The 19,410-nt window shown below is 44.7% G+C and overlaps 1 protein-coding gene across 2 annotated transcripts in view; it reads right to left on the bottom strand.

Moving 5' to 3' along the window:
- The window catches only part of LOC129841537 (plexin-A1-like), a 253,451-nt gene that overhangs the window by 184,171 nt on the left and 49,870 nt on the right, over positions 1-19,410 (bottom strand). For both annotated transcript variants that reach the window (XM_055909850.1, XM_055909860.1), the window contains exon 3: positions 13,647-13,829. In XM_055909850.1, the coding sequence (XP_055765825.1) occupies positions 13,647-13,829 (183 nt within the window). The remainder of the gene's footprint in view (positions 1-13,646; positions 13,830-19,410) is intronic.

Raw genomic sequence — 19,410 nt, 5'->3', positions numbered from 1 at the left:
TTGTTCTGGGATTGATTTGCACTTTTCACACCAAAGTACGTTCATCTCTAGGAGACAGAACGCGTCTCCTTCCTGAGCATTATGACGGCTGCGTGCTCCCATGGTGTTTATACTTGTGTACTATTGTTTGTACAGATGAATGTGGTACCTTCAGATGTTTGGGAATTGCTCCAAAGGATGAACCAGACTTGTGGAGGTCTACAATTTTTTTTCTGAGGTCTTGGCTGATTACTTTAGATTTTCCCATGATGTCAAGCAAAGAGGCACTGCGTTTGAAGGTAGTCCTTGAAATACATCCACAGGTACACAGGTACACAAATGATGTCAATTAGCCTATCAGAAGCTTCTAAAGCCATGACATAATTTTCTGGAATTTTCCAAGCTGTTTAAAGGCACAGTCAACTTAGTGTATGTAAACTTCTGACCCACTGGAATTGTGATACAGTGAATACGTGAAATAATATGTCTGTAAACAATTGGAACAGGTTTGTTTATTCCGGTTTGGCTATATTTATCTCTAGCTTTCTCTTTAGTAATTTGATCATCATCATTTTTAACATCAGTGCTTAAAGCATCAGACAGGCTCAGTAGCCTACATATAGTTGATTTTATTCAAACATACGGTGTGTATATACATGGAAAGAAAATACAAATCAGCCAAGATGTTGTTGTCGGGGACAGCCCTAACGCATACTCATCCATAATACTAATCATCTTAATAGCAATACAATAATATCAAATGTTTCATAACACTTTCCATGATGATTTGGCAAGTTAAATCGACGGAGGATGTAGTTTGTGTGGTGATCAGGTCTCCTCCATCTCATCATGCCCGTCCCGCTCTCTTTCTCTCCGTCTCTCCTCATGAACTGATGACAGAGGGATTGCAGTCATCCCCACAACAGTACCCTCCGTGCTACTTCCCAGCTCCGACAACTTGTGCCTCTGCTAACACAATGTGAATGGGAGTACACACAAACATATACAAGCACATATGCGCGCGCACGCACGCACGCACGCACGCACGCACACACACACACACACACACACACACACACACACACACACACACACACACACACACAGACAGACATAAGACATAAGACATAAGACATAAGACATAAGACAGACAAACACACCTACAGAACATGTCTTGAAAGAGTGGAAAGGAGAGAGAGGGAGAAGGGGAGAGAGGGAAAGAAAGAGCGGAAAGGAGAGCGGGAGAAGGGGAGAGAAAGAAAGAGCGGAAAGGAGAGAGAAAGAGAGTGAACGGGGAACTGAGCACTTGAAGTAAATCAGGATGACAGGGGACCTATTCACTATCAAAACAATGTGTTGGAATGACCCTCCTCTACACAGAGGGACTTGAGATGTATGTATGTTTGTCTCTGATTGTCTGTGTCAGTCTGGTTTCTATCCATTTGCCAGGCTGGCCAGTAGACCTCTCTTCTCTCTCTCTCTCAGTACGCCTCCTTCCCCCAGGAGAGACAGAGTATCACTGTTACTATACCGTGGGTCTCCCTCTCGGTCTGTCCGTCTCTCCCAATCACTACCTCGCTCTCATTACTCACCCGCTTTTTAAAACCCCACAGATCTGTCTTCCTCTGTCTCTCCATCCCACTCTCCTAATTCTTCCCTCCCATCACTTAAGAATTTGTTCTTAACCGACTTGCCTAGATAAATAAAGGTGAAATAAAAAAAGTGGTTGGGGTCCAATCTGCAGCTTTTTCGAGAGAGACAGACAGAGACAGAGAGAGACAGACAGACAGACACAGACAGAAACAGAGACAGAGAGGTGAAGGAGTAGGGGGGATTTAGTCACCAGGAGGGGTCTGTCCCATCATTACCATGCCTGTGACGAGAGGGTGGGGGGGTTGCTATCAGTCTGCCAAGTTTCTGTCTGACACACACACAGGCGCAGGCACACACATCATTATGAGCCTGTAGAATAACAATGATCAGTCAATTAGCTTCTGACACATGCACACACAGCTCACGGATACACCCGTCCCTCTGGAATACCAACGGTCATGAACCGTGTCGCCACGACCAAGAAGCACACACAGACGCACACAAAGACGCACACACAGGTCTTATTTTAAAAGATTAACCAAGTAACCGCAGGGTAAGTTAATCCATTTCCTATCAAGACCATGCTGGTCAAGTTCAACGGTTAACACAGACGGTTTAGATGTTGGAGTGTTCAATAATGATGCCTACTTCAGGATACTTATAAACAGGACAGCAACAACATCCCCACCACTTTTCACACTAATAAATCTTCCATGGCCTCTTTGTCAGAGTCCGAAGCCCCGGGGGGGAGATCCATTGAGTGGGCAGTGGGGCCTGTGGGAAGCTACTCAGAAGAACTACCTATTTCTGGCATGGGCTCAAAATGGGCACAGTGCAGCAGATGGGAGAGTTGTACCCCCTCTGGTGAAACAGCTGAAGAATGCTACGCTGACACCAGGCTGGAGACTGACACCTCGATGGGGAGGGAGGAAGAGTGGGGTCTGGCTCCAATGCTTTCACTAAAGAAGTAGGCTCTCTCTCCCTCTCCATGAAAAACATTGCTTCAATATGCCAAAGCAACCATGTATACAATATACATTGTAATAAAATGATAAAGCATAATAATATCAACTGGTAGTAAATAATAAAAATATTATTATTATTATTTTTTTTTATTTTTTAAATAACAGTAAAATGGCAACAGTCAATCGTAGAAATATAATGAATAATAGAGACGGTAAAAGGTTAAACATGGAAAATTAAACAATAACTAACTAGCTGTCATCCTCACCATCATTAAACTGATATCATTACCATCACCCCTACTACCCGTACCACTACTGTTTGGAATAATAATCACAACAACAATATTAATAAGTAAGTTACTGCTTACTTTGCAGATGTTATTATTCAGTGTCCCTCAGGCTATGGCAGGCAAATACAGATTTGGCTGCAAGAGGAGTCGTTGCTCCTTCGCCCATGAGAATTTTTTTGTTTTTCCTCTGGGTTTAATAAGATAACATTTGGAATACATTTAGTAATTTCTGGGAATAATGACTCTTGGTGAGGAATATGTTTCACAGTAAAGGAGAAAGTGCATCTTTCTACTTCCCCTGTCGTGCAGTGACCACATACACGCTCCTCTTTGGGCGGCCATGTCTTTTAATGTATGCCGATTCCTATTGCCAATTGGTGGTCACTCAGCCTGTACTTGGTAAGGATCTGTCTCTGCTTCGTATCTCTGACAGAGCAAAAATAATGAGCCAATTCATATTCTCGGTTTAGGGCCAAACAGCAATTTAGTCGGCTTTGGGATTTTGTTTCATTTTTCCAATGTTGTAAATATGACTCCTTTGATTGGTTCATGATTTTGTTGGTTCTTTCTTTTGAAGCAGTGCTGGTGTCACAGCTTGGTTGGTTAGGTCTAACACCAGCTGACAGAGGGCTCGTTTCTGGGCTCAGCTCTTGGGTTTGAAGTGCTTTAAACTGGAGACTTGAACATGGACTTGAATTTAGGTGAAACCAAAATTAGAAATTATCTTTTGTGCATTTTCATGACCAATAGAAAGCAGCCTAATTCTGCCCTACATGCATTAGTTGGTGTATTTCTTGGACCTGTAGAATTTTCAGACATAATTCTGCATGTAGGGCTTCAATTGGATGTTTGTCCCACATTTTAAAGTCCAGTTTCTTGAGTGGCCCCCCAAACCTCACTTCCGTATATAATTATTGGTACAATTACGCTGTCAAATATTCTGGTCCAAATTCTAATTTCATACAATACTCTCCGGGCTTTTTCCTGAGTGCATTCACTGCCATAAAGTTTCCGGATGCAGATATGGTCAGAACAAGGTATGAGTCATTTTTTGTGTGTTCAATTATGGTGTTGTTTAAGGCGAATCGCTATGCGTTTCTGACAAATGTATGGCAATTTGGCAATATTGCTCTAGAATGTTAAGGTTCTACTGGAGACCTTTGGTTGGTGTTAGAATAACCAAATCATCAGCATATAGCAGGTATTTTTACCTCTGTCAAATTGTGTTAGTCCTGGGGCTGCAGAATGGTCCAACGTGTCTGCTAACTAACTGATACAAATGTTGAAAAGGTTTGGACTCAAATTGCAGCCTCGTCTCACACAAATCATTTTGTTATTTGGTTATTTTAGATGTTTATTGCACACTTGTTTTCTGTGTACACACATTTAATTAAGTCATATGTAACAGTATAACTTTAGTCCGTCCCCTCGCAACCGACCCGGGCGTGAACCATGGACTCTCTGCACACATCAACAAGTCACCCACGAAGCATCGTTAACCATCGCTCCACAAAAGCTGCGGCCCTTGCAGAGCAAGGGGAACCACTACTTCAGGGTCTCAAAGCGAGTGAAGTGACCGAATGAAATGCTATTAGCGTGCACCACCGCTAACTAGCTAGCCATTTCACATCGGTTACACATACACCTTGCCAATTTTGAAAAATAGACCTTTGTGCCAAATAGAATCGATGGCCTTTTTTTAAGTCAATAAAGCAGACGTACATTTTTATTTTTAAGAAAGGTTTGAATTCTCGAATTCAAAATGCTACAGAAAACCTTTCCCAAGTTGCTGTTGACGCAAATTCCCCTGTAATTATTGGGGTCCGATTTGTCTCCACTTTTGTGGATAGGGGAGAGGAGCCCCTGGTTCCAGACATCAGCAGCCAGAAGTCAGTACCATGTTGAACATTTTAAGCACAGCATTTTGCAACTCAGGTGTGCTGTTTTTCAGCATTTAATTTCTGATTTTATCTAGACAACAAGCCTTTGGTTTTACCGATTTTAGCTTTTATTCAGGTTCTTGTTGGGTTATAGGGTAATCTAATGGATTTTGGTTGTTTTTAATGACTGATTCAAGGATGTTCCATTTTTTTGAATTTCTAATTGGTTATGTTATAAGACTTTTTGTGGGATGTTTTTGTATAGTGTGTGTGACTGTGTTTCTGAGTCTGTGTGTGAGAATTAAAGGGCCTGTCTAGTCCTGTAGTCTGCATATCTCTGATATTTATCGGTGTCTTTTGCCAAAGGCTACCTCAGCAGATGTAAGCTGATGATCTGAATGATACATGGTGTGGAACGCATCATGTGGGGCACTTCTCTGAAGGACAGTGTTCTCTGAAGGACATTCTGATGGTCCCCTCTGCTTCGACTAGAGAGAGGGTGTTGTGGAAACGTTGCATAGCAGGTGTTCCTGGCATGTTGTTGGCTCTGTCTGCTGCAGGCGAGGTAGGTAGAGGGACACTGAGGGCTTCTTGCTGGGTGACAGAAGCTGCTGGGGGGTTTCGGGCCAGCTTTCCTGCCATCATCTCCCTTCTACTTTTAAGGTAGCAAACACATTATCAAAACCCTGGAGGCTTGAATCATTGCCTTGTATCAATACAATTCCATTATTGTATAGGTTGAATCTTTTATATGTGTTGCTCTGGTCAGCAGATCTGACAACCTTGGCTGATGCCTCTCCTTTTTTTAAACTCTAAAAACCATGTATATTTCCATATTTGTAGGAGCCAATTGTTTTCAGAAGTTGTACCCCCTCTGAAACAGCTGAAGAACAGAGGCAGGACCATACAGCAGTATCCCTCTCAGCTTGTTGTGCTTCACACACACACAGCTCCCTAATGTCTGTACAACATACATTGGGGAGGAAAAACACAAAAGCATGACACACTGACACGGATAGCATGCAGACGAGAGAGAGAGAGAAAGCAAGCAAGCCTCAATTTCCCATTTCAACAGATCCATCAAAAAGCTCCCGCTTCCATCGCACGTTGCGAATCCACCGTGATTCTACATCTGCATTGCTTGCTGTTTGGGGTTTTAGGCTGGGTTTCTGTACAGCACTTTGTGACATCAGCTGATGTAAGAAGGTCACTCACCCACTCCCTCCCTCCCTCGGTCACTCACCCACTCCCTCCCTCGGTCACTCACCCACTCCCTCTCCCCCCCTCTCCCCCCTCGGTCACTCTCATCCTCCCTCTCCCCCCTCGGTCACTCTCATCCTCCCTCTCCCCCCTCGGTCACTCTCATCCTCCCTCTCCCCCCTCGGTCACTCTCATCCTCCCTCTCCCCCCTCAGTCACTCTCATCCTCCCTCTCCCCCCTCAGTCACTCTCATCCTCCCTCTCCCCCCTCAGTCACTCTCATCCTCCCTCTCCCCCCTCAGTCACTCTCATCCTCCCTCTCCCCCCTCAGTCACTCTCATCCTCCCTCTCCCCCCTCAGTCACTCTCATCCTCCCTCTCCCCCCTCAGTCACTCTCATCCTCCCTCTCCCCCCTCAGTCACGCTCATCCTCCCTCTCCCCCCTCAGTCACTCTCTCCTCCTCCCTCAGTCACTCTCTCCTCCTCCCTCAGTCACTCTCTCCTCCTCCCTCAGTCACTCTCTCCTCCTCCCTCAGTCACTCTCTCCTCCTCCCTCAGTCACTCTCTCCTCCTCCCTCAGTCACTCTCTCCTCCTCCCTCAGTCACTCTCTCCTCCTCCCTCAGTCACTCTCTCCTCCTCCCTCAGTCACTCTCTCCTCCTCCCTCAGTCACTCTCTCCTCCTCCCTCAGTCACTCTCTCCTCCTCCCTCAGTCACTCTCTCCTCCTCCCTCAGTCACTCTCTCCTCCTCCCTCAGTCACTCTCTCCTCACTCTCTCCTACTCCCTCCCTCCCTCCGTCACTCTCTCCTCCTCCCTCCCTCCCTCCGTCACTCTCTCCTCCTCCCTCCCTCCCTCAGTCACTCTCTCCTCCTCCCTCAGTCACTCTCTCCTCCTCCCTCAGTCACTCTCTCCTCCTCCCTCCCTCCCTCAGTCACTCTCTCCTCCTCCCTCCACACATTCATCCAACAACAAGTTAGGCACATTTGATCAGGCAGTACACACAACCACACACGCAAACACACACAGGCAGCATATTGTGAACTAGTAGTTGAGATTAAAATCCTATTAATATTGGGTTTATTAACAGCAGAATAAAACATGTTTGTGTTTCTCTTTCTCACTAAGAGAGAAGGCAGATGACGGATTTGGTGACTTCTTGCACACTGATTTTCTGTTTCTCTTGACGCAGGCGTGTGAGCAAGCAAACAAGTAACTGCCAAAATAAAGGAAACACTTGAGTAAATGAGGAATACGAAGTACACTGCTCAAAAAAATAAAGGGAACACTTAAACAACACAATGTAACTCCAAGTCAATCACACTTCTGTGAAATCAAACTGTCCACTTAGGAAGCAACACTGATTGACAATACATTTCACATGCTGTTGTGCAAATGGAATAGACAAAAGGTGGAAATTATAGGCAATTAGCAAGACACCCCCAATAAAGGAATGGTTCTGCAGGTGGTGACCACAGACCACATCTCAGTTCCTATGCTTCATGGTTGATGTTTTGGTCACTTTTGAATGCTGGCGGTGCTTTCACTCTCGTGGAGACGGAGTCTACAACCCACACAAGTGGCTCAGGTGGTGCAGCTCATCCAGGATGGCACATCAATGCGAGCTGTGGCAAGAAGGTTTGCTGTGTCTGTCAGCGTAGTGTCCAGAGCATGGAGGCACTACCAGGAGACAGGCCAGTACATCAGGAGACGTGGAGGAGGCCGTAGGAGGGCAACAACCCAGCAGCAGGACCGCTACCTCCGCCTTTGTGCAAGGACGTGCACTGCCAGAGCCCTGCAAAATCACCTCCAGCAGGCCACAAATGTGCATGTGTCTGCTCAAACGGTTAGAAACAGACTCCATGAGGGTGGTATGAGGGCCCGACGTCCACAGGTGGGGGTTGTGCTTACAGCCCAACACCGTGCAGGACGTTTGGCATTTGCCAGAGAACACCAAGATTGGCAAATTTGCCACTGGCGCCCTGTGCTCTTCACAGATGAAAGCAGGTTCACACTGAGCACATGAGCACATGTGACAGACGTGACAGAGTCTGGAGACGCCGTGGAGAACGTTCTGCTGCCTGCAACATCCTCCAGCATGACCGGTTTGGCGGTGGGTCAGTCATGGTGTGGGGTTTCATTTCTTTGTGGGGCCGCACAGCCCTCCATGTGCCCGCCAGAGGTAGCCTGACTGCCATAAGGTACCGAGATGAGATCCTCAGACCCCTTGTGAGACCATATGCTGACGCATGCACATTTGTGGCCTGCTGGAGGTCATTTTGCAGGGCTCTGGCAGTGCACCTCCTTGCACAAAAGCGGAGGTAGCGGTCCTGCTGCTGGGTTGTTGCCCTCCTACGGCCTCCTCCACGTCTCCTGATGTACTGGCCTGTCTCCTGGTAGCGCCTCCATGCTCTGGACACTACGCTGACAGACACAGCAAACATTCTTGCCACAGCTGGCATTGCTGTGCCATCCTGGATGAACTGCACTACCTGAGCCACTTGTATGGGTTGTAGACTCCGTCTCATGCTACCACTAGAGTGAAAGCACCGCCAGCATTCAAAAGTGACCAAAACATCAGCCAGGAAGCATAGGAACTGCGAAGTGGTCTGTGGTCACCACCTGCAGAACCATTCCTTTATTGGGGGTGTCTTGCTAATTGCCTATAATTTCCAGCTTTTGTCTATTCCATTTGCACAACAGCATGTGAAATGTATTGTCAATCAGTGTTGCTTCCTAAGTGGACAGTTTGATTTCACAGAAGTGTGATTGACTTGGAGTTACATTGTGTTGTTTAAGTGTTCACTTTATTTTTTGAGCAGTGTATATTGAAAGCAGGTGCTTCCACACAGGTTAATTAAACTATTACCATTATATAATTCTTAGGGTCACGTATAAAAATGCCGTTGTCCATTATTTTTGCTGCCATGGCAAAAAGAGACTTTAGGTATTTATTTGGTATTTATTAGGAACCCCATTAGCCGCAGCAAAAGCATCAGTTGCTCTTCCTGGGATCAACATGAAACATGACATAATACAGAACACTATTTGTCATGGACTGAAATTCATACATTTAAAACTCCACACATAGCCTACATACCAGTACATACATACAATATATAGGTCTAATACATAGTACAGCGCAAATCACAATACAAGATATATAAAATGGCTGCGTCTCGTCACAATCCCCTTTCTGCAGTAAGGCGTTCTTTTACTTGTTTTTATGACTGGTTTTATTGCTATCTTCAGTTAGCTGGGGTGCCAGAGAGTTCCATGCAGTCATGGCTCTATTTAATACTGTGGGTTTCGCAGCCTCTGTCCTGGACCGGAGGACTGGAGGGACCCTCTGGTTGCATGTCGTCTTGTGTTGTACCGATAAGCGTCCGAACTGTGTGCCAACTGCTTGAACAGACAGTTCGGGTACCTTCAACACATCAATACCTCGCACAAAGACACAAAGTGACTCAGTCAATCTCTCAGCATTGAGCCAATAGAGACTGACGTGCATGTTCCCTCCGTGTACATCTAAGTGTGATACGTGTTGCTTTGTTTTGGACCAACTGCAATTTACCTATGTCCTTCTTTGCAGCACATGACCACACAGCTGGGCAGTAGTCCAGTTGAGACAAAACTAAGGCCTGTAGGACCTATCTGGGTGACTGAGATGTCAAGAAGGCATAGCAACGCCCAATCATGGACAGACCTCTACCCATTTTAGCAACCATTGAGTCTATATGTTTTGACAATGACAGCTTGCTATCTAGGGTTACACGCAGCAGTTTAGTCTCCTCAAACTGATCAATAGCCACATTATTCAATAACAGATCTAAACGAGGTTCGGTGTTGAGCGAGTGATTTGTCCCACAAATTGTTATTTGATATTTAGTGTCAGCCTATCGCTCGTTCTAAAACTAAATCTGACTGGAGCTCTATGTTAAGTGTCTCAGTTATTTCGTTTACTGTTGCAGCCGACGGGTATACTGTTGAGTCATCAGCGTACATAGATACACAGGCTATATTCAAGGTCAGTGGAAGGTCATTTGTAAAAACAGAAAGCAATAATGGCCCTAGTGAGCTGCCCTGCAGTACACCACACTCAACTGAATTCGGCTTCCATTAACAAAAACCCTCTGTGTTCTATTAGATGGGTAACTCCCAAGCCATAATAAGTCAGAGGATGCAAAATCCATAACACCTCTGTTTTTTTCAGCAATAGGTTATGATCGATGACATCAAAAGCTACACTGAAGTCGAACAAAACAGCTCCCACAATCTCCTCACAATCAATTTATTTCAGCCAATCAGTCATTTGTGTTAGTGCCGAGCACGTTGAGTGCCCTTCCCTATAAGCATGCTGAAAAGTCTGTTCATTTGTTTTCTGTAAAATAACTTTTTGTATTTGATCAAACAGTATTTTTACCAAACGTTTGCTAAGCGCTTGTAACAGGCTGATTGGTCAGCTGTTTGAACCATTAAAAGGGTGCTCTGCTATTCTTGGGTAGCGGAATGACCTTTGCCCCCCACACACCGTCTTCTAGGCATACATTTAAGGTGTCAAAAACAGGAGTCACAATGTATTCCGCTACCAACCTCAACCATTTACCATCCAGGTTATCGGTACTTGGTGGTTTGTCCTTATTTACAGACGGCAACAATTGTTTTCACCTCTTCCGCACCGACTTTGTGGAACTCAAAACTACAGCGGTCGTCTTTCATTATTTGGTTCATTATGCAGGAATATGAAGGCTCAGCATTCTACCTCAATGAAGGATGGAGCGGAGCTCCAGAGCTTTTAACCATCATCCTTTACATAATTTATCTTTGTTCCATAGTATAGTTTCTTCTGGCAGTTCTCACAGTCAGTTTCTTGATGGGCGCATGCCTATCAGTAACCGGAAAGAAGCAGTTTCACAAATGCTTCCAGTGCAGCGTCCGGATGTTCCTCATTACATCAGACCAACAAATATTTTTCACATCTTCACAAAGGAATCATTGTTAAAACCTCTCGTATGATCGTTTATACATAATTTTAAGTCCAGTCTTCGGAACATTGGTTTTTCTCGATATCGCTATTATATTATGATACATCTGATAGCCGTAGACACTGCTTTAGAGCGGATTTCTGCAACATTAGTAAAGATGTGATCAATATACATAGATTATTTAGTTCATGTTCTGTTTGTAAATACCCTGGTAGGTTGGACTGATGACTTGAACCAGATAGCAGGCACTGGTTACAGCTTTGGAGCTTCTTTGTGAGTGGGCAGCTTGATATCACTTACATTATCCAACATTTCACACATTATAGTCCAAACACTGACTCTTAGCGGTTTTCAGTTTTCTGATGTCAATAAGTGGTCAATTTCACAAACCTTATTTCTCAGGCGTGTTAATATGGGCAATTTTTTGTCAATTTCTGTGCTGCCTGCTTGTTTTTAGTGCTATTCTGAGCGGCTGATCCGAGGTAGACATCAGTGACATTTATGTTTCGCCTTGCCAGTGTCCAGTCTCCCGCTGACCGGGGAGTTGAGCTTACCATCTGTCCAGTGGATTGGAGCAAGTCAGTACCGCCCGACTCATCGAGTCCTTAGCTGAAGGAGGCATTCTGAACTGAAACTGAAAAGCACATCTTGTTTTTTCCCGCAACTGAACTAGCAGCCGGAGAATCACTTCCCTAAACTGCTTGATGATGATACATTTGGAACAGACAAATAATTAATGCTCATTTATCCGTTCCACCTTACTTTCCTCCTCTTGTGTAGATGTCATCTCGCACCTAGCGCATTTGAGCCCAGATGTAGACACAAATACCACTGGCGTTTTGACTCTGAACACTGCTAGTGTTATCTTGCTCTGTTAGCATGATAACCGCTAACCTTTGTGTATTTTTCTTTTGCAGGAATCCAAGACCAACTTGCGGTCCCAGCCAAAAAAAAACTAACAGCGTTGCGGAATCCTTAGCTATCAGAACTTCCAAATGGTTAAAAACGTTGCTGACATGATTAAACTACTTCCTCAAATCAACAGACCGAGTGTAGACAGCACACTGATCTGCTGTGCGCTCTGACGACATCTGTTGCGTGATGATGTATGTATGCTCTTGAGTGTTTGAGATCTCAGTGACTTTGAAAAGAGGGGTCTCAAATTAGCATAGGGGGGTTTAAAGGGTGTGTGTCTCTCAGTCACCAGATCTCAACACAAATGAACACTTATGGGAGATTCTGGAGCGGCGCCTGAGACGGCGGTTTCCACCGCCGTCAACAAAACACCAAATGATGGAATTTCTCATGGAAGAATGGCGTCACGTCCCTCCAACAGAGTTCCAGACATTTGTAGAACATCTGCCAAGGAGCATTGAGGCTGTTCTGGCGCTTCGTGGCCCAATGACCTATTAAGACACTTTATGTTGGTGTTTCCTTTATTTTGGAAATGACCTGCATGTATCAACAACCTTGTTCTCTCCTTCTACACACGTCTCACACGACAACAAATAAAGCTGTTCACAAAATAACTGAATGGGTCCGTGTCACTTTGACAAATGCACAGTGCTGAATCTAAGTCAACATTGCATTGTGCTGTCACACACACACACAACACATTCAGACAAAGAAATCCACACGTGCGAGCAAACCCACAGATTATAATACATATTCATAACGGTGACTCAATGTCTTGAGCGGAACAGAAGGTAAACCGGGCGAAATACAATGAGCTCCTATCTACCCCGAGAGCCCTGTCTTCAATAGACTACACACACGCACAATAGGCTTACACACACACACCCCACACACATGCAAATGCGTATGACAAGCCACAACGAACACTCACCAAACACACAGTCAACATGCACACTGTGTACGTGGTAATAACTGAGATAACATCAATAACAACACACAAATAAGAACACACAAACAACAACAGCATCCCGCTTGGAATGTACACCAGAGATTCTGTGGGCTAAGATCCAGACAGCATTCAGCTTTCATTCCAAGCCACTAACCGTTAACACATATCCGTCTCATATCCAGTTCATGACCACCACAGGAACCAAACTCCACGACTTCCAATAGACCACTCTATCCATTTCCATTTGACACCACAGGCTAGGCCTATATACTGCATCTACTAAAACTCGACGACCGCAGTCAATTGACATTTCGCCGCCTGTCGTCTGAGCGGCCGTTTGAAAAAAAAAAAAAACGGGTGGATATTTTGATCGGCGGCCTGCAGGGTCTCCTGGATGTTAAAGACAAGTCAGAGTCAAATGGATGTGACGCGTCGCAGTAAGGTTTTATGAACTAAACAAGCCCCGATGGCTAAATCCGATCCCAGCTCTCATCTATGAGGGCGGACATGTAAGTGCACTGCTATTTAGTGCACACAAATAGTGCACTGCTATTTAGTGCACACAAATAGTGCACTGCTATTTAGTGCACACAAATAGTGCACTGCTATTTGCCGGAGCCATATAGGAATCTATAGGTTGCCATTCCTGACACAGCCTATGATATCCCCTTAAAAAAGGTCCTGAGGACTAAACATGGTCGACATGATTATACATGGAGCAACTTCCTGCTTACAGAAATAAAAGAAAAACACCCAAATTCCAATCTGCCGTGACAAGACTGATCAACAAAGACCATGAATACAACGCAATAACGACGCCCCTCAAAAAATGCTAAAACGTCCTACTCCTTCGCAACCGAAAGAGTCGTTCTCCCTCCATCCTTTAGCTCCTTACCTTCTTTATCCTGCCGTTGCGCGTGCCGGCGAAGGCCACGGTGTTGCCGCGGTAATCGTAGGCGGCCACCGAGGTCAGGCCGTCATCCTTGTCGATGAAGAGCGGTATCCCTTCTATGGTGCTGGTCCCGCCCAGCGGCTGGTTAAAGTCCTGGCCGCAGAAGTTGTCGTCGATCTGAAGAGGCTGAACGAGAGAGAAGTGTTAGGAAACTGCTATAACAGTGGGTCTGGCCTTGTAATAGCCTTGTTTAATACAGTACAATGTCAGAGCGCAGTCGCATTTACAGAAAGACAAAGGAAAGAGTCACATACACACAACAGATTCGCAGTTTGCTAACGTGAACTATCGTCTATTGACGAGTGTTGTGTGCGTGTGTGCATGTTTTAAGTAGTGTGTGTGTGTGTCTCTTCCAACGGATTCTCTTCAACCGATTCAAATGATAATCCCCTCATTCAGAGCTCTAATTTCATTAAGGGGCACAATAGTGACCCCCTGACGAATTCCAACCTGCCACTTGGGTTGCTAAGGGAGATAGCCTGACTGCTTTGTGTCAGCGGTTCAGCCTAGAGGGCAGAGGTCACCAACCTTACTACGCAAGTCAAATCGGCCTGTCGTGAGAGGCATGACACACCAACGACACCGTGTGTGTGGGTGTGTGTGTGTGTGCAACCCCACACCCTATGGAGGCCTAAGAGATTGCTAGCAGAGGAAGGTTAGAATTGAAGTGGCGCCAGTGTGTGTTTAACACGGGCAACGCGCGCACACACACACACACACACACACACACACACACACACACACACACACGAGAGTGTGTAAATGGTGGTGTAATCCAAAGACTGTTCACTACATCATCTGATTGATCCACAGAAGAGAACAGTTAACTCGTCCTCTCTCCCTCACTTGTCTCACCATCTGCCTAAAATTGATTTCAACACGACTCTCGTCGATATCCCTCCGGTCTTCCTTTCCTACTTTTCTCGCTGCCTCGCTCTCCAACTCTCAAACCATCCCTTAGCCGAGAACTACAGCGGACGAGTACAGTAACTATACGCGTTATTATCCTTTTTCTTTTTCTTCTCTCTCTCCCTCCATTCCTCCCCCTCCACCTCTTTCACTCTGCGTCTTTTCTCTCTTAAATCTACCCATCTCACAGCGGGAAGAAATGCAGGGAGAGAAAGGAGGAGAGGAGACAGAGGAAGGGACAGCCAGCTGGGCATCAATTCGTTTAACAAAGCCCCCTAGTTCGCCCCGTGGCCCGGTGGAGAGAGAGGGATTGCTGCTTTACGGGAACCTCCCGCGACTCACTAACAATGGGCGTCTGCAGAAAGATCGGGAGGATTGTGGAGGAGTTAAGTGTGTTTGTGTGCGTCCCCATGTCCACTGAGCCGTTGCTTGAAACAACAGTCTTCTTATTCACCAATGGCCTTGGCCAGTCTCCCATCTGGACAAAACAGACTAGACACACTTCACTCAACTACAATCCTACCTACACCTCCCCAGATGCCCACGGGGCCAGATTCAACCCAATCATGAGAGAAGTGCAAGCTCGTCTCCATCAATCTGAATTTGAGTCGGGGCACTTAGTCAGACACGCGGTAGCCCCACCCCACCAGAGCCTGGAGGGAAGGACCTTGAAGGGTTAATCCATCATGGGGGGGGGGGGGGATTTGAAAGGGTTAAGATACAGTACATTAGTACACAGAGACAGCAGTTGAGTCCCAAATGGCACCCTATTCCTTACATAAAGCGCTACTTTGACCAGGGCCCTGGTCAAAAGTCCCTGGTCAAAAGTAGTGCACTACTACATAGGGAATAGGGTGCCATTTGGGATGCACACCTGAGTTCTACTGGGTAGTGAAGAGTAATGGTATTCTTCTGGGTTTGCTGACTGGATGACAGACGTGGTATATAAGACCATATACCACAAGTATGACAAATCATTTATTTTTACTGCTCTAATTACGCTGGTAACCAGCAATAAGACACCTCGGGGTTTTGCGGTATATATATTGGCAAGAAAAAGTATATGTGAACCTTCTGGAAATACCTGGATTTCTGCATAAATTGGTCATCAAATTTGATCTGATCTTCATCAAGGTCACAACAACAGACAAACACTGTCTGCTTAAACTAATAACACACAAACAATTATATGTTTTCATGTCTTTATTGAACACACCGTGTAAACATTCACAGTGCAGGGTGGAAAAAGTGAGTGAACCCTTGGATTTAATAACTGGCTGACGCTCCTTTGGCAGCAATAACTTCAACCAAACGTTTTCTGTAGTTGCGGGTCAGACCTGCACAACGGTCAGGAGGAATTTTGGACCATTCCTCTTTACAAAACTGTTTCAGTTCAGCAATATTCTTGGGGTGTCTGGTACGATGCTCCCTCCACCATACTTTACAGTTGGGTTGAGGTTTTGATGTTGGTGTGCTGTGCCTTTTTTTCTCCACACATAGTGTTGTGTGTTCCTTCCAAACAACTCAACAGTAGTTTCATCTGTCCACAGAATATTTTGCCAGTAGCGCTGTGGAATATCCAGGTGTACTTTTGCAAACTTCAGAAGTGCAGAATTGTTTTTTGTTGTTGACAGCAGTGGCTTCTTCCGTGGTGTTCTCCCATGAACACCATTCTTGTTTAGTGTTTTACATATTGTAGACTCGTCAACAGGGATGTTAGCATGTTCCAGAGATTTCTGTAAGTCTTTAGCCGACACTCTAAGATTCTTCTTAACCTCATTGAGCATTCTGCGCTGTGCTCTTGCGGTCATCTTTGCAGGAAGGCCACTCCTAGAGAGAGTAGCAACAGTGCTGAAGAGATTTTAGAGATACTTTTGTCACCCTTTCCAGCTTTATGCAAGTCAACAATTCTTAATCTTAGGTCTTCTAAGATCTCTTTTGTTCGAGGCATGGTTCACATCAGGCAATGCTTCTTGTGAATAGCAAACTCAAATTTTGTGAGTTTTTTCATAGGGCAAGGCAGCACTAACCAACATCTCCAATCTCATCTCATTGATTGGACTCCAGGTTAGCTGACCCCTGACTCCAATTAGCTTTTGGAGAAGTCATCAGCCTAGGGGTTCACGTACTTTTCCCAACCTACACTGAATGTTTAAATGATGTATTCAATAGACCAGAAAATTACAATAATTTGTTTGTTATTAGTTTAATTACACTATTTTTTGTCCATTGTTGTGAATTCAGATAAATTTGATGACCAATTTATGCAGAAATCCAGGTAATTCCAAAGGGTTCACATACCACGACTCAGGGCTGTATCCAGGCACTCCACTACGTTGTCAGCCAATCAACATTCAGGGCTCGAACCACCCAGTTTATAAAGATTAATTATGCACACGTGCTCACGCACACACACAAGTCAATTATAGTAAACTAAAACTAATCATGAAAAAACTATTTTGGAAAATAAAATAATTAACAAACCTGTATGAAAATTAAAACTATACTGATACTATTATCTTTGACTCCAAAACTAACTAAAATAAAAACCATCATAATTATGTTCAGAATCCGTTTTTCCCTCCTAAACTTTGGGCAAAAATCTAACGGGTTTTCAAGAATTCTTCTTCTAATGGAGTTTAAGTTCCTGAATCTGATGGGTAAATGCTGCCAGGTGATGTCGATGTTTCAAACAGACGTTGCACATCACTATCACTTGCTAACAGGGAAGTTAGCCTAGCCAAGGGGCGAGCTAAACCAGAGACGGAAGACGAAGCGAGACATCCCACTCCCTCATTTTTTCTGGTTCATATACAGTCAATGAACTAAGCAGACCAGACTCAGCTGATAATAGATTGGTGTCTATGGGAGAGACACCCCGTTAAACAGACCTGAGAGGGATCAGTGAGACTTAGCACTAGGCAGAAGAGGCAATTGCCTCAGGCCTCACATTAAGGGGGGTGAGCTGGGCATAAACATATATATATATTTTTTTTTTTTTAAATACTAGTAATATTTATTGTAAATACAATTTCTCCGCTTAAGCAATGAGGCGCTTTCAGAGCGGGGCAGAGAAAATAAACATTTAAAAATTTAAACAGAAAAATAACCAAAGTTAACACATTTATTTAGTAAAAATACAGGTGCTGCTGATAATACTGCCATCGTCGTCAAGGCAGAGGACATGTAAGTGTAGCCTATTTATCCGATGCTGTCTGGCTACGTAACCTACTTTTTGAAGTGATTTGTTTGACAGTCAGATGAAAACCACCAGTGGTCTGTGAAGAGAGTTCCCTTCCACCATATTTATTTTGCCAGTCTATGCGCTATCCCTTTTACATCCAAGTCACATCGAGATAGACTTTACAACGGAAACCTAGCCTATGAGCTGACCCATCACCTTATGCATTACACCCCCCCGGCAAGAAGTGACATCCCTATACAACACATCAATGTCTCCAAGCCTTCCAGGCACCAGCTATTTTTATCCCTAACACTAAATAATATAAAACAAAACTTTATAAAACTACAACTAAATAAAAACGAGTAAATTAGGTCTGGAAACTACTTGAAACTAAACTGAATTTCAAAAGAAAATTTTCAAAACTAATAGAATTAAAATACAAATATCTGCCCCTGCCCCACTTACTCATTAAATGTGCATTCATACATTTATACATGTATGTGTATGCATCATGCATGGATACACAACGGTCTGATTCTGCGAGTGGTCATGTCCACACACACATAGACAGAGGTCCTGCTCTATAAATAAAACACACCAGAGAGGGCGTAACTAAACACACGCTGCCACATTCCACACATACGCCAAAATAGCCTGGCATATCACAGCACAAACTATTCACATATTCCACTGGGCTTCTCTCTTTCTCTGTGTGTGTGTGTGTGTGTGCTACCTGCTTGTATGCCTGCCTCACTCATTCTCTCTCTCTCGCTCTCTGCCCCTCTCCATCTTTCCCTCTCATAAATTACCCAGAATCCCAGCTGAGCTTAAGGAGACGTCGCTGGAGTCTCTTAAAGAGAAACAGACTCCTCTCAAAGTCCATTTTTTTTTAAATGGTGTGCGCGTCTCGGTTTGTCTGTCTGTCCCTCCACATGTCTGTTTACCCAAATGTGTCTTTTTTTTAATTAAATTGGATTTCCTACAGCGCTTTTCCAAACGCAAATGTGAAGCACTTGGATTAGGAACCGACGCAAACGTCCAAAGCTTCATGGAACAACGTGTCCGACTCGTGAGCTGTTCTTCCGATAACAAAAGTACAGCGTAGAGTCATGTGCTGACTCATCGCCGGTGACAGACAGGCCGGGGGAAATCCCACTGGGAACTCCTGACCTACAGCCCACAGTCAAGCACTGTCACGTCACTGCGTAGGCATAGGGCGGACACGGGGCAAGCGCACACAGAAACACACATACACATACGATGCAGGTGCACCTAGCGCCACACGCATCTGCACGTTTAACACACAAACACAGTGCCTAGAACGACTAACACAAAACACACACCGTTGTTTTAGAATTCCAAGCCAACTATAGAATCTCTCGGCGGATCAATCTCTCTCACGTCAGATTGGCCTAGAACGCCATGGCAACGGAGCAATGTGGAGATGGGAGTGTGTGATTGGTTGTTCCTACTTGTAACAAGTGGCCCTTGGACGAGCCTTGAATTGTATTTAAACGCACAGCTGGGTATTGTGTGCGCGTGTGTTTGCGTCTTGTAAGAAAGCCGATTTATTATTATTTTATGTTCCAGTGTGACGGTAGCAAGCAGGGACAC

The sequence above is a fragment of the Salvelinus fontinalis genome, chromosome 3 (assembly GCF_029448725.1).
Source record: "Salvelinus fontinalis isolate EN_2023a chromosome 3, ASM2944872v1, whole genome shotgun sequence".
Classification (NCBI taxonomy): Eukaryota; Metazoa; Chordata; class Actinopteri; order Salmoniformes; family Salmonidae; genus Salvelinus; species Salvelinus fontinalis.
The sequence above is the reverse complement of the archived record's forward strand: the minus strand, read 5'-3'. Positions and strand labels throughout refer to the sequence as shown.